Below are 15,351 nucleotides of genomic sequence, written 5' to 3'. Positions count from 1 at the left end.
CAAACAGACAATGTTAGAAGAAAAACTAAACTAAATTTTGTGCCAAACGAAGGCTAACGGAACTTGAGAAAGTGGTAATCTTTGAACGTTTTGAATCGAGCAGCTTCCTGTAGGGATCTCACAACTTTCCCTAAAGAAATAGAGGACATGTTACCGAGGAGCAAACAAGACAAATAATCATCAGAGAATCATAAGAGCAGGTGTAGGAGGAAGAGCAGCTGCGACTTTGAGCTAATCTGACACTTGTTTACAGCTTTATCGTGTTGTAGAAAAACGACACCAAGCTCTCGCCGTTAAAAAGACGAGGCTCAGATTCGTGACTTTTTTATGAGATTAGATAAAACAAAGTCACGACCCGTGTGTGATGTGAAACCTGAGAAGATAATTACAAAAGTACATCAAAATGTGAGATGCGTGGCTTTAATATTAGCAATCTGGTTTCAGACTCCAGTTACATTAGTTTAATATGCCGAAGTTGGTTCTGGCACATATTCTGAGCAGTCGTTTGTTGTTGAATGTTGTATTAACGACGGAGCAAAATCTAGTAACTTCATTTGTTTAATTCATTCCTTGTTCATTTCTTCTTTCAAACACGTTCTCAAAACTCAGTTTGAATCAGTTTGACCTAATTCTCAACGAGACCAAATGGTTTAATGGTCGGAGGATTTATGCCAGGCTCTATTTTAGATGATGTTCTGCGCTGACAGGATGCTGTGGTTAACGCGTCCCCGTTTCCATCTAGCCCATAACATTCGACTGCTTCCCCCGCCGAAGCGTTCCCAGCTCAAGCAGAAAACAAAACAAAAAACTGCAACATGCAAAGAGGTGAACCCTTCCCGAATTATTACAACACGCCTGGCAGATTTAAATGTTCAAATATTTTCATTCAACCATTTTCCCAAGAGAAAAAGAAAACAAGCAAAAGCACCTACAATGACACGCACAAAAAAACCAAATTATAATGTGAAACAAACACATAAACTGAATTAAGGAATTTACAAAACAAATAAGAAATTAAGTAAAAGCCAGGGAGGATACTTCTTAGAGAAAGTTATTTTGGGTTGCCATCCATGGTTTAAAAAACTTACTTCCATTCTCTTAATAGTAAAATATTTGTTTTCTCCCAATGCACAAAAGACTAGAATGACTATATTCAAATTTAGTCTGGCCAAATCTGAATCTCAGATAGAGCAAACAAAGCTGTCAGTAGATTGGGTTCAAGTTGAGAGTCAGGATTTTCTGAAATTATTTGAAAGGTCAAAACCCCAGATAGCGAGAGACAAATGCGTATGAAACATTTTTTCACTTTTTGGGCGGACTTGTTTGATGTAGATTGAAATGATGTCTGTCCTTAGCAGCTCTTTGTCATAGTCATTGTTGCTCTTAATTCCTTCCAGGCAGAATAAACTGCATGAGAGCTGAAACTACTGCAGAAATGAGGTCAGAGCCTAAAGAGACCGACATCAACAACAGCACGGCGTCCAGAAGGTCAAGCTGCGTACGTTTATGCTCAATTTGTTCTTTCCAAATTAAGAATCCGTCATAAATCTGATCCTCCCGGATGGTGATCAGGTCACCGACTGAATTAAGAGCAGCTGCTTCCAGGAATCTTGCTGATACGGCATAAAATAAACCTGAAGAGCCTGATAAGGTTGGCTGGTTGTTTGTAACACAACGCTGTGTTTACATTTCTTTGTGTTTTTGTTCTAGTTTTTAGTTGAAAAACTAACTTACAAGTAACTTTTCAGCAAGATACAAGAGCTTGTTTTGAGTCTATGATTCCTGAATATTATTTTTTAATTTTTTTGAAGTTCTAGTTCCACTGGTAGATTTTTTTTTACTTCAACTGTGTATCTGCAGGTGAAACTAGCACTTTATATCAATTTTAAGGAATTGTTGACTTAAACCAAGCTCCTTTATCTTATTAGAAAATTTCCTATAGGCTAATTTAGTCTTATTTTAGGTGTATACACAGTGATGACAGTAATGCGTTACTGTCATCGGACCACTTTTTTTCAGTAACGAGTAATCTAACGCGTTGATATTTCAAATCCGGTAGTCAGACTACAGTTACTTATTGAAACTACTTTGCGTTATTGAGCGTTACTATTTTCTTTTGTAATTTTCTTTTATTTCCTTGCGTCTTGGGGAGTGATCGCCATTTCTATGCGACAGTATCAGCAGCGACAGAAATGTGAATAATGAAGGGAAGAGGGAGATGCGCATTTTGTTGCTGGAAAAACAGGAACTATTTTGAGTTTCGCTCAAAAAGTCCGGTTATTACCAGAGGCTTTGGGCTTGTTTTGTTCTTTCTAAAGTCGCTTGCAAATTTAATGAGTCGCGGGTTGCGCTTTTTTTGGGCTTGGAAATAAGCAGACATAAACACAAAAACACGCACAAATTACAAAAGGTTTTTGTTTTTTTTTGTACTGTTGTAACCATTAAAAAAAATCTCCCCTTCAGTTCAACCATATAAGTAGAGACACATTGTTGATCTTACCATTGTAAAATAACTTGCAATTAAGTTTTGGCAAAGATCAATGTAATTTTCACAGGTGGCGGAGCGTTGCTGTTAGCAGCAACAAAAAAGTTACTTTTAATGTAACTTAGTTACTTTCCAAATCAACTAACCAGTAATCTAACTAAGTTATTTTTTCAAGGAGTAATCAGTAATCCGATTAAAGTTACTTTTTCAAAGTAATTAGACCATCACTGTGTGTAGAAATATTCACACTAGAAACTAGACTAAAATATCTGTTCAGGTTTTGTGTGTTTTTTTTTTTTTTTAGTGTGCTTTCTCTCTCCTGATGGACTGATGAGTTATTTTAGAAAACATATTTAACACAAAACCTTGATAATAAAGCGTTTTTCTTCTCACTTTTCGCCAGCTTTGTTGTGTTTGAGTCAAACTTGCCGATTTCTCCTGAACGCAACACCAACCCGTTGGCTGGATTTAATCCCGACTGACAGACGTGAAGAAGCTACTTAGGTTATTACCTTGGAAACGGGGCCCTCTCACCTCCTAACGCCACGTCACATTACGGGACGTCACCTGGGAAAGAGCCTTGATAACAGAGACAACCTCTAGTGTCAGCGGAGGTGAACCGACGATTCAAACCCGGGGGCTTGAGGAGGTGACAGACCGAAAGCAACAGAGACAGCGCTGACCCCATTAGGAACCGAAATGACCCGTAAAACACCGACAGACCGGACGCAGCATCAAAACAGATCATTTAACGGTCTTTCTTATTTCCTAAAACAACCCCCGCTCCCCCCCGTAGAGGAAAAACATTCAGATATCGCTGTAAATTGTCGAATTTCGTTTTTAAAAGAAAAAAAAAACACGACACGGTGCAACACGAAGGTGGCAGTAGCAACGGTTGCTATGGTGATATGACTTGCGGTAAATAAGCAAACGGAAAGTGTTCCTTTCTTTTTACTTTGGGCTAATAGCAGACCACAGAAAGTCCATCAAATTACTAAAAAAAAAAATATTCATTCCATTTTAGTAAAGAAACTTTTACTGAAAAGTTGAGTTTGGGAAACATTACCTTAGTTGTATTTTCTTAATAACTTGACCTCTTTATTTCCTCTTTCGTTGGTTTACATTTGTATGCTGCATTTTAACAGGTTTAATGAAAAGCATTGCAGACATGCAGCGCATGAAAGAATGTACTTGGATAATTATATAACTTAATGGGATTCCAGGAAGTTCTTCCCAGATTTGGACATTATATGCAGTCATATTGCACTGATAAACATTATATTGCGGTTTATGTGGTAGAATGGCCTAGTAAAAACCTCAGTCCTAAATCTAGCTAATTATCTTGAAAGCTTGAAAACTGATGTTCAGAGATGTTTGTCCATCTCTCGCTAGCTAGCTTGACTTGAGCCCATTTGCAAAGAAAACGAGCAAGAATCTAATTTTCTTGATGAAAAATGTAAAGATGCTCTGAAAGAGAACAATGGTTCTCCAAAGTAACGACTCGGGTCTACATATTTAGACTTGGGAAAACTATGTAGAATGAGTTGATATGACGACAAAATGTAAAAAAAATTGTCTGAAACTAGCAAACAGTAGACGATGAAGTGAAGAACGCTGCGTCTCTCAGGCCTGCTGTCAGCTCTCTGCTCAACTTCTTCTTTATGTCATCATTTCCAGTTACTGCTGATGTGCTGCAGACAGACCTTTATTATTATTATTTTTGGATAGTTTAAATTGGGGAAGTTTACAGTTTCCTCACGTTGCTGGTAAGAAATTCATGCAGCTAATCGCTCTCTTAGAGAAATCGTAGACGTAGAGATAATGTGGAATGATTTGCATCGTTTTTATTAGCATAACCGCATTTCTGAGTGGCTCATTTTCTCGTAATTGATTTGGATTTACAATCAAGCAGCAGTTCAGTCATTGTTCTGCATTCACTGGCGCCACCCAGTCAAACAAGTGGTTTAGTTTTTCCTCTGCTGTGTAAATCAAACATGACCTTTAGTCTAAATCGACTTTGTTAGCAGGAAACAGTCAGAAACAAACATCAGGAGAAGGAAAAGTCGGCACAGTTGTAGTGTTAGTGTGTTTATAATGATTTCTTTAGGCCTTGATCAAGATGACAGCAGCGAGGTGCGCACTGATCTCATCAGAGGCGCTAAGTGAGCGGAATTTGCCGTTTGAACGCGCGCGGCCAGGATGCGCGCCTGTTAGAGTCTGTCACCGGCTGAAGGACTGAGTAAAGCAACAGCTGTGGCAGCCTGCTTGATCACACACTCACCGACATCTGACACACATGAAGGCACACACACACACACACACACACTTGTCTCAGTCAGCCTTTGCAACAACAGGCAAAGCGCTTCCGGAGCTCCACGGTGGTTTGAAAGTGGCTGATTTATTTATTTAACCAAGCGGATGGAAATCGTTTTTGATCACCTGTGATTGCTGAAAACACTTATTTTTGTTTCTTTATTTTTTATTTCTTTACACTTCTTCAGTCTGCAGGATTTTCTTTCATTTCCTTTCCCCCCCTGTGGACCTAAAACACTGAAGACTTGTGGCAGATGGAGCACCTACAGGGCGTCTGCATCGACCCCGCCCCTCTCAGCGCTCAGCCAATCAGCAGCGACATGGATGAACGAGCCGTGAGATTTGCGTTGGAGCGTCGCGCCTGCCTCAGCCTCAGAAAAGGTGGGAGGTTTGGTGGAGCACAGATTTGAACCTTTATTTGAATCTGGGAAAGGTCACCAGGCCGGGTGGTCACCGTGTTCGAATCCCGGTCACCAGGCCGGGATTCGAACCTGCGACAGCCACGTTGAAGACTAAGGCCTCCTCTTCTTCCTTATGTGGGCTGTGCTTAACCCCTGCACCACCACAGCACCCACAAAACGCAGCTTAATTCCTAAGGTGTATCTTCAGAGGCGACGTGCCATTCAGGTTTATTTTCTGAGCTGAGGTGATCGGATGACTTACATGTGGCTGGGCGTCAGATGGGCCCCAGCCAGCCGGCACAGTGAGGCACACATCAGTGCATGACCTCATCAACCTGAGCTGCGACCGGCATTTAAACCCTGGGAACTGTTCCCATTTCAGCCACAAACTTCAACGTACGTCAGAGGGATTTAAGGCTGTGGTTTTCCACAAGTCAAAAAGTCGTTTGCTCTCCAATCAGTTTGATTGTTTACATGTCGTGCCACTGATTCCCAGTTTAAAGTCTAGATTTTGTTGATTGGCTCCCTGTGGGGGAGCACCGGACTTAAAGTGACAAGATATTAAAGCATTCAAGTGTGTGAGATTTATATCATAAAGCCCCCCACAATATTCACGGTTTTCATTCACTGCAATGTCATATTCCTCCTCAGTTCTCTTGCCAAGAGCTGCAGGTCTCTTTTATACACGACATCTTCCTGTGTGTCTGCTGGAAGTTTCCAGAAATGCTCCTTCCTTCAGTTCATCTTTCTGTCCAGGGGGATTAGGATCGCAGCGGTTGCAAGCAGAAAACTGATCAGAGGGAGAATGAGGAGGACGGTCTTCATACACTAACAGCTCAAAGTAAAGTAAAGTAAGGGACATTTACGGAAGGAAGCGCTTGCCAAATCTGCAAAACAGAAGACTGATTATGTTTGTTTTGTAACGCAGAGTTATAGAAAGCCACCGGCAGATACATATCTAATAGATGTCTCAGTGGTGAAAGACATTCAAAGCCAAACTCCAGAGGGAGATCTGTCTGCTGCATAAATTCTGAGCTGGGCGTTAAATATACGGCAACATATTAACGCCATAATTTAAATGTCTTCGTGTCTCCCCGGGGACAAACAAACTGTAAATACAGCGGGGAGAAAAAAAAAAAACGCACGTGGAAAGACAAAGATAAATGTTCCAGCGTTTCATCAAGCTGATTTATTTATTTTTTATTTTCTGCCACCATTACAAGAATTTTGCAACAACACAGGCAAGCGGAGCAGCATAGGGGGCCAGTTCAGCTGCTCTACTTCCATTTAGCAAAAACATGGAGACAAATGACCATGGAAAATGTTTAAATTGGAGATATATTTTAACGGTATTAGTTTCCGTCTTATTTTCAGCTGACTTTTCTGAAATTCAACAATCAGATCTCTGGTTAAGCTATAAATAACTGAGTGACCTATATGAGAATCACATAACCACACGCACTTTTCAGAACGGTCTGAGTAGTTGGTGGAAAACCGCTTTAATCGTCGGCTCTCCAAGCGAGTGAGAAGCCAGGGGGTGTCACAGTATGTGTCCAGAGACTGAAATTTTGTCTAAAATTGAACTTCTTGGCCTACAAGCAAAAAAAGTATGTTTTAGCGATTGGAGCATTAATTGGAAAATAATTTCGGAAGCCCGTCCTAGAAGAACTGCAAAGATCTAAAGCTCAGATGGTGAAATTTGTCGACGGGCCAACGGTCAGACGCAAATCGGGCCTTTCAGGTGGAGAAGCAACAAAAGATGAGTTCTGTTCGCCAAAAGTCACGTACGGGAACACGTTTGGGTCAGATGATGTAGAAACTCAAATAATTAAATCTCCATTCAAAATACTACTCATGAAGAAAACAATGTCTGTCCCCCGAACACACTGTTCCACACTGCTGCTTCCATGCAGTGTAAATTTAGGATAGCTGAAAAACAAAACATGCCACACCATTCAGATATGCAGTACATTTATTTGTACATATTTTGACATCCCTACGTTATTTTTCTTTCCTCTTAACAACTCAGCAGAACAAAAGTGAGTCTGCAGCTGCTCCCTCTCTGTGACCCCCGACAGAAAAAAAAAAATAAAATAAAAATCACGGGTAAATAAAACGTTGAGACTTCAGAAATGGCTCCCCCTTCATTGCGGCGCTGCACTTGGACTGTAACTGCTGAGCAGAGCCACGCTCGGTGCCGCACGCTGACATCTGAGCAACGAGCACACGCTCCCGAAATAGACTGCCATCTTCCCTGCCATCTCTGAGCGTAAATCACACGACAAGTGTTTTGTATAATACGAGCGCAGGTTTTTTTTTTTTTTTTTTACTACGGGGCAACACACACGTGTTGTGGTTGTTAACTGCGGCCGCCCGTGTTGTGCCTGCAAACATCGGACGTGCTGGGGCTGTTGATAGTCTGCTGGTGTCCGCCCTGCAGCAGGAGCCAGCCCGGTCCCTCCCAGGCGGAAACACAGAACTCGACCTGCGTCTGGCACCGGCTCCGAAATCAGAGCGCAGGAAATTGTTTTGTGTCCGAGGCTGCGGAATGACGCGCATATATTGTCCGCAGGACGATTTGGGGAAACTCCGAGACATCTGATTAGTGCTTCTTTAAATACAATAAAACACGGTTTCTAAACCTGAGGGCGCGACTTTATTCAAGTGAACACAAAACCGGATTATTTTTAGCAACATGAAAAGGGGGGAAGGAGTCGTCTGGGGTTTTTTTGCATGTAGGTAAACAGAGATTTTACAAAATGACAGGAGAAAAATGGATGTAGAGTTGAGGATGGAAAAGAAGGGAGAAACAGGTGAAAAGATTTCCATTTATACTTTTGCAAAAACCATGTATGGAAATTGCAATGTAGGTACAGTCTCCTTACAGCGCTTTTCTTTAAACGGACCTGTTGCTGTTTTCATTTCTTTACAAAGCTGGACGCCTTTACAAAATGTTTCTAGATTTAAAGAGCAATAATGAATGTTGCAACCATGCAGTGTTTTGTTTCTCCTTTGGACGAACTGAATTCCTAAGCTAAGCAGATAAGTTAAACTAGCGTCCTAAGTTGGAAAGTTTGAGGTTTGTAGCTCCAACATGGCCGCCGCATGACTAAAACACAGGGACACTTGAATTTCTAAACAGCTCAGATCACGTTCTTACAGTTTCCATCTCATTAAATGAGTCACCAGATAGCCTGTGACTGTTTAATGTTTGCATGCATAAAATCCTGGGCAAATTTTTTTTCTTTTTTTTTTTACTATTAGCTTGTTTTGCTATTGCCAGAAAGGTTGCATAAAAATGAGCAATTAGCATGTGTTTCGTTTTATGGTAATTTAGCTAACATGTTATGAGAGGGCTGGTGAAACAAAACAGGACTATTTTCTTTCTGTCTTTCTTTTTCTTTCCTTTTTGCACAAGCTCAGTCGTGTTTTTAAAGCTTTTGTCCCCGAATTTATGTGATAATCAATTTGAAAAGCTGCATCTCTGCCCTCTTTGTCTCGTGTTATTTTTAGTTTGGTGATCTGAAACCTGTAAGTGTGACAAAAAGAAAAAAAAAAGGGCAAAAATAATGAGAAGAAATCCATAAAGGGGGAAATACTTTTTTCACAGCTCTGTTGATTTCTTATTCAGTGAAAAGGGAAGTGAGCCGAAAGCACTCAGAAACGTTTAGTTTTTAACATTTTTAAGCTGCTTGATCCTCCTTCGAGGCACAGCTGATTAGGTGACCCCCTCAGTGCGCTTAGACCAAAAAAAAAAAAAAGCTGCACAGTTATGTGCTGACATATAACCCCAGTGAGGATGTGTGACACAAACCTCGGTAGTAAAAATGCTCCCAGGCACCTCGTGTTGTTACGCCTCAGAGTTCAAACCGCTGATCTGCAGACAAGAGTTTCCTGCTCCTTCATAACTTCATGTCACCTTGGAAGTTGAGCTCTGTTGTCTTCTGAGAAAACCGTGACGCTGAATAGATCTTAAGAGTTTTGCATGGGGCTTCAACTCAGAAGCTCTTTCGGGTGCGATACCTTTATTCAGTTTCTTTTTTTGTTGTTGTTTGTGGGTTTTTTTGGGGTTTTTTTTCCTACAGACTGTCAGTGAAGATCAAGTGATACCGCTTATCGCGCCAGCGTTTTATCTAAAACTCGAAACAGGAAGCAGCTCGAGTGTGAGCTTCTTCAACTTCCCGTTGTCTTGTGTGACACAGTCGCCGGGGCTCTTCTCAGAGAGGGCCACGACTTTTTGACTAGAGACGATAAAATCCTCAAACTTGTTGCTTTCAAAAGCTAGCGGCATTCTCGTATTTTTCTTTCGTGCTCTGCTTGATTGAGCAATGACTCTACTTCTGAGCTTTTTTGCATGTCTAAGAGCAAAGGTGGGGGAGAGATGATGCATCACTGGTTTAATGATGCATCCCAATAAACCTGGGACTGACGTTTGCGTCTTCTTTTTGTGGTTCAGTTCTTCAGCTGAAGCTGCAACAAAGAAGAAGCAGAGAAGCGGTGGAGAGCTGTGGAGCCATGCCTCGTAAGTAAATCCTGCAACCAATTTGTGCTTTTTTTATATAAATAAAGCAGGGATATGTCTAGATACGAATGTGTTTCTCTTTTATACAGACAATAAAGACTTCTTTGTATAATGACATCTTTATAAGTGATAACATACCCGGTCCAGTCTGCAGTTTTAACTCCAGTCAAACTAAAAAAAAGACTAAATATGTAGTTTTCATCCACTTCTGCTCACTAAGTGTGAACTTTGCAGACGCTACGTTCTCTTCAGTTTTCGACTGTTGCCTTTTCACTGCTAAATCACCGATTGGAAAAGATGCCACATTTTATCAGCAGCAAACATAGCCATGTTAAAGCAGCTTGTGTTCGGATGAGGCTCACGTCGGGCAAGGTTAAAAATGTTACACACGCGAGGGCGAATGATGAGGTCACGTCTCAACCGGGCATTTGTTGCTAAATTTAAAAAAAAAATACTGCTAATTATTTATTCATAAATTCAACCATTGATGGTTTAAGTCTGGGTTTAGCATAAAGCGCTATGTTATATATGTTTAAATATATTTCCTTTTCATTCATTGGTTTGCCAGTTTATTTATCTGTTTTTACTATATTATTATTTTAATCTGGCGCCTCCCTGTTTGCCCCCGTTTCTTGTGTTGCTCTGGGCAACCATCCATATGGCGCATAAGGAAGCTGCTGCTGATCCCAGCACCTGTTACGACTCCACCTTAAATAAATGTCGTCATGACCCAAACAAGTTCTAAAAACAGTAATAGTAAAAATGATCAACCAAAATGCCTCGTGAGGGCTGTACACTGCTGCTTTTCTAACTTCCTGGGACAGCTGTTTGTGCTGCACTGCTAATGCTATGACATTTTGCTCTCGGTATCATGCTAACGTTATAAACGTATTGAAAACATGAGTGCAGCGAGGTTTGACTACATTAATAACGGACGAACATATTTACATGAGTGAAGGGATTTAAATAGGCCTTGACATTTGAATCCTGAACAGACTGTGGAGATAAAGGATGCACTTAAAAATGCTATACTTACCAGAAAGCAACATTCATGATAAGTATATATGCTAGACTGTTTTCCTATTAATACTTAATTTTAACACTGTTTCCTTGGCAGCTGCATGTGCAGAAAAGCCTCGGTGTCTAACCGTAACGCAGGTGCAGCAACTTCAGGTTGAGGTTTCTCTTTCTCAGTCAGCACTGTGAGAATCACCTCCGGCTGTTTCTGGTCTGAGTGGGATTGCGGTGATGAAAAATCCGCCGTCCGCCCGACGAGACGGCGCTTTCCGTCTTCAAAAGCACGTCGTCCCGTAGATGTCTTGCAGCAGCTACAGCTATGAATATTCAAAAGCTGCTTTGACGCCGCTCGCCGGATGATTTTCCGTTTCCCATTAAGCTAAGAAGAAAAAAAAGTGCTACGTTTCAGCAGCTTCCAGAGCTTTCAGCTCAGCAAACCTCACCTCCTCTCCCTTCTGTTCATTTTCATTACAAAGCACTTTAGAAAATGTGTCATTATGCTGCTTCCCACCGCATGCATTAATGCGATCCGTGTTCTCACACATTTCTGCGTAGATGTAAATTAATTACTCCGAGCCACGCTACCTTTTTCTGCATACATCTGCTCATTTAAAGCCATTATTTATTTTCGTGAACGGCGGGTTTCTATCTTTGCCCTACGCAGTTGTTCTACTGATGTGACACAAATATCTTGTTTTTCATTCATCACAGCTGAATTAACCCCCTGAAAACTACTCAGACGGACCTCCTCTACATTCATTCAATACATAGATTGTTTCTTCCGTTGCAGTTTAACGCAATTGCTCTTATCTTAGTTGCCAGGCAGCAGCGACAACAATGCTGGGTTTAGTCAGAGCCTTTAAAAATTGAGGTGACAATTGGAGCAGTTCATGTTTTCATCATCAGGCTTGTTGAGAAAGCGCCACATGTGGGCGTGATGGCGAGTTGCGACAGAAGCCTCGGTGAAACGGCGATCCGGCGCAGCGTGGCCGCAGTTTGCTTTATCTCTGCTCTTATCGTATCGTTCTGGTTTGCAGTGGCGAAATGAAAATGGGTCGTTCGTACGCCTACGTGTTGACCAACATCTTCTTTTTTTTTTTATTGTTTCTACACAGAGTCTTTGTGTCGGGTCTACTTGCACTGATAAAGAGAATTAAGCTCTTCTTTTAAAATGCGAGTGAATATTTCAATTACTGTAACTAGAGACGTTAATTGTCAGACGTTTTCAGAATGTTCAGACCGGAAAAGACAAGAGATGTATTTTATTTTACTAAAAGAAAGTCGTAAAAACTTCAAACCATGTCGTATGATTCAGTTTTTTCTGGTTTTGCTACTTTTTTTTTTTTTTTTTTTTTTGCACTGTGGTATTCCCATACATGTGTACCCACATCCTGAGCAGTGCACCATCTACAACTGTGCACCGGTTTTAAGCCTCACCTCATTTCTTTCTCACGTTGGGAAGTAGTGCTCTCCAGGTTTTCTTGAACTTTGTCTGCTTTGAAACCTTTTCTCTGTCCAGACCTTCTGTAACGTCTGTTGCACTTTAGACGTAAAAACATGGAGAAACAGGTAGATAGAATGAAAGCAGAAGTTTCAAGCTTAAAAAAAAAGAAAGCAGATGAACAAGTTCTTAAAACAATGACTCTCTTGTTGGTCTAAAACTAAACAGTAATGTCTGCATGTCAACGATCTGCTTGTCTACCTTACAAGCAGATAGTTGACACATTTGTGTCACTCGAGGACACAAATGTGACCTCGAGTGACCTATGCACTTCTTCCTCCTTTCAACAAGGTTTAGGTAGGTGTGTGTTTAGAGGATTTTTTTTTTTTTTTTACTATTGTTTCTGATGCACATTTTGGAGGTCAGACACTGATGTTGGACAAGAATGTCTCTGCTCTAATTAATCCCTGAGATGTTCTATCGGGCCAGTCAAGCTCCTATAAACTAAACTTCCTGATCCATGTTCCTATATTCTTCTTGCTTAGGGGTATTGTCCAAACCGTAAGTTGGGAGGATATAAGTATCCAAAATGTCTTGTTGGGACAAAGCATTGGGAGCTTAAGACGCCCCACAACATAAACCCTCCTGCACCAAAGCAGTCAGTCAATGCCAAGTCCAGACTCGTCCTTTGGATTGGCAGTCAGAAATAACTCTGAAGAAACTAGTCTAGAGTCCAGATTTGACGTGGTTTATAGAAGAACGTTCAGTGTTTTGGAATGGTGATGTGAGGCGTGGATGCAGCCGCCTGGAAATCCAACAAACTGTTTTTGAGCTAATCTGAAAGAAGTCTAGAGCATCTAACTCTAGGTGCAGAATTAATATGCACCTATTAACTCTGAAGAAAATGTCCAACCTTTTAAAACTTTGCACTTCAGCATCTCTGGTTTGTGATTTTATGTGACCTACCGCTTGGTGGCTGAGTTGCTATCAAAACAGATGCTACGATATCTGTCCGTCTGTCTTTCTGACTGTGTCTACCTACCTACCTACATACCTACTGTATATACCTACCTATATACCTAGCTAAGTACCTACCTACCTATCTAGCTAGCAACCGATCTAGTTAACTACTTACCTACCTCCCTACATACCTAACTAAGTACCTGGCTAGCTATCTAGCTAGCTCCCTAAAGTTCAAGCTACCTAAACAGATAGCTAGCTATCCTGCCTACCTGTTTACCTAGCTAGCCACCTACTTGTCTAGCTAGTTACATAGCAACCTGCTTCGCTAGCTGCCTACCAACTAGCCACCTAGCTACATACCTTTTATATTCCTTTTTAAAATAAAGATTTTCTTGGTCCTAAAATGCAGAAGGACTATTTGCATTGAATTTTCACGCTTTCTATTCTCATGTAGATTTTCTCCATTAGCTCAGACTTTCACTGAGAGAGATTTCTGCAGGTGCTTTCCTATTTCTCGAGATCATGTAGTTGTCATGGCACTCTGAATCATGAGTGTGACTTTTCGCCTCACTTTCACAGGGTATTTTTATACCTTATGAAAAAGTGAAGATTTATAGACTTGCTAAAGAATTCAGGGTTCTCACTCCGCTGCATGCGATGATCTAAATGAAACCTTCCACTAGAAAGAGACTGAGCTAATCAGCATGGAAGTGAACCTTCTTCACTATTGAGAGCATGTTTAAAGTCTCGCGTCTGTGGGTTATGATGGATGTCTTTCTTCTGCATATCTGGAGTCTGATATCTCTGATCTTTGGGTTTCGTGACATTTGCAAATATATTGGGAAGTTTAACCAGCTGACCGGTTGGGCAGTAAAGCAGAATGCAGAGAAACCTTTCAGTTCACACACAAGGGAGAATAAAGCACTCGTCAGCAGTGGAGAGAACATAAAAAAACCATCAAGACCAGATAGGAAGTGAAGCTGCTGGATGTTTTCAACGTTTAAAGACCAGCAATGTTAGTTAGTCACTCAAGCACATAATTAGTCCATGGGCCAGACCATTTTTTGGTCCATTTCAGGGTGGCAAAGTTTATCGATATTTTTGAAAAGATACATGTCTCTAGTTAATATTTTGGTATGATAGCCCTTCCAAAATGGTGGCTGAGTCATAGTTATCAGCTCATGAAGTAAACAACCCCTTTGGACAAATGGTGTTTTTTGAGACTGGTGTATGTCTGGTTTAGGCTCATGGTACGGGCATTTGTCAAAGGTCTATAATATAATGTTTGGTATCATCTTAAAGGGGACACTCTTGGCTTTCATTTAAACCAGGTTTTGCGTCTCTCTGACTAACACAGAGGTCACTAGAGCTTGTTAAACCAAAAATAAGACACATTTTTCCACACCTTTTCACCAAACTAGATACATTTTGTTTATCCCAGTGGTACCCAGGGACATCAGGGACACAAGAGTTAACAACTAGAATACTCAATAGACTCTAAGGAGTCAGAGAATGTATGATATGCCTATACTGCCTGTCTATGGGAGGCGATTATGAGCTGTAATTTGAAGTTACAGACTTGGGCTATAACCTTAACTGGTTCTTTGGTGTGTGGGGGGGGCAGCTAGTGGGTGCTGTGTTTAGAGTGGCACTCGTGTCTAGTTTGTTAGTTATAAAAAAGTTAATCAGTAATGGTATAAATTTACACTTACATAGACTTTAGGTTGATGTACATAGACCTATTTATCAGATTTTGCAAGTTTTTCCATCATGGGCTACATAATAGTAGCCAAGGATGACCATATATATATATATATATATATATACATATATATAAAATGTATCTAGTTTGGTCAAAAGGTGTAGAAACTTTTTATTATTTTTGGTTTAACAAGCTCTAGTGACCTCTGTGTTAGTCAGAGAGACTCAAAACCTGGTTTAAATGAAAGCCAAGAGTGTCCCCTTTAAGATGATACCAAACATTATATTATAGACCTTGGACAAATGCCCGTACCATGAGCCTAAACCAGACATACACCAGTCTCAGAAAACAGCATTTGTCCAAAGGGGTTGTTTACTTCATGAGCTGATAACTATGACTCAGCCACCATTTTGGAAGGGCTATCATACCAAAATATTAACTAGAGACATGTATCTTTTCAAAAATATCGATACACTTTGCCACCCTGAAATGGACAAAAATGTGACA

General features: G+C 40.7%; 1 protein-coding gene across 5 annotated transcripts in view; it reads left to right on the top strand.

The window, feature by feature from the left end:
• Positions 1-15,351, top strand: part of LOC116735351 (myocardin-related transcription factor A-like) — a 36,814-nt gene that overhangs the window by 2,918 nt on the left and 18,545 nt on the right. For 2 of the 5 annotated variants that reach the window (XM_032587181.1, XM_032587178.1), the window contains exons 2-4: positions 1,398-1,498; positions 4,987-5,179; positions 9,656-9,721. In XM_032587181.1, coding sequence (XP_032443072.1) covers positions 5,053-5,179; positions 9,656-9,721 — 193 coding nt within the window. In that variant the 5' untranslated portion in view covers positions 1,398-1,498; positions 4,987-5,052. Of the gene's footprint in view, positions 1-1,097; positions 1,499-4,986; positions 5,180-5,238; positions 6,051-6,890; positions 9,570-9,655; positions 9,722-15,351 lie in introns of those variants that run through there. The other 3 variants (XM_032587179.1, XM_032587183.1, XM_032587180.1) reach the window with 3 other exon arrangements.

This window comes from Xiphophorus hellerii, chromosome 16 (assembly GCF_003331165.1).
Source record: "Xiphophorus hellerii strain 12219 chromosome 16, Xiphophorus_hellerii-4.1, whole genome shotgun sequence".
Lineage (NCBI taxonomy): Eukaryota > Metazoa > Chordata > Actinopteri > Cyprinodontiformes > Poeciliidae > Xiphophorus > Xiphophorus hellerii.
This window is presented reverse-complemented; position numbering and strand designations above follow the sequence as displayed.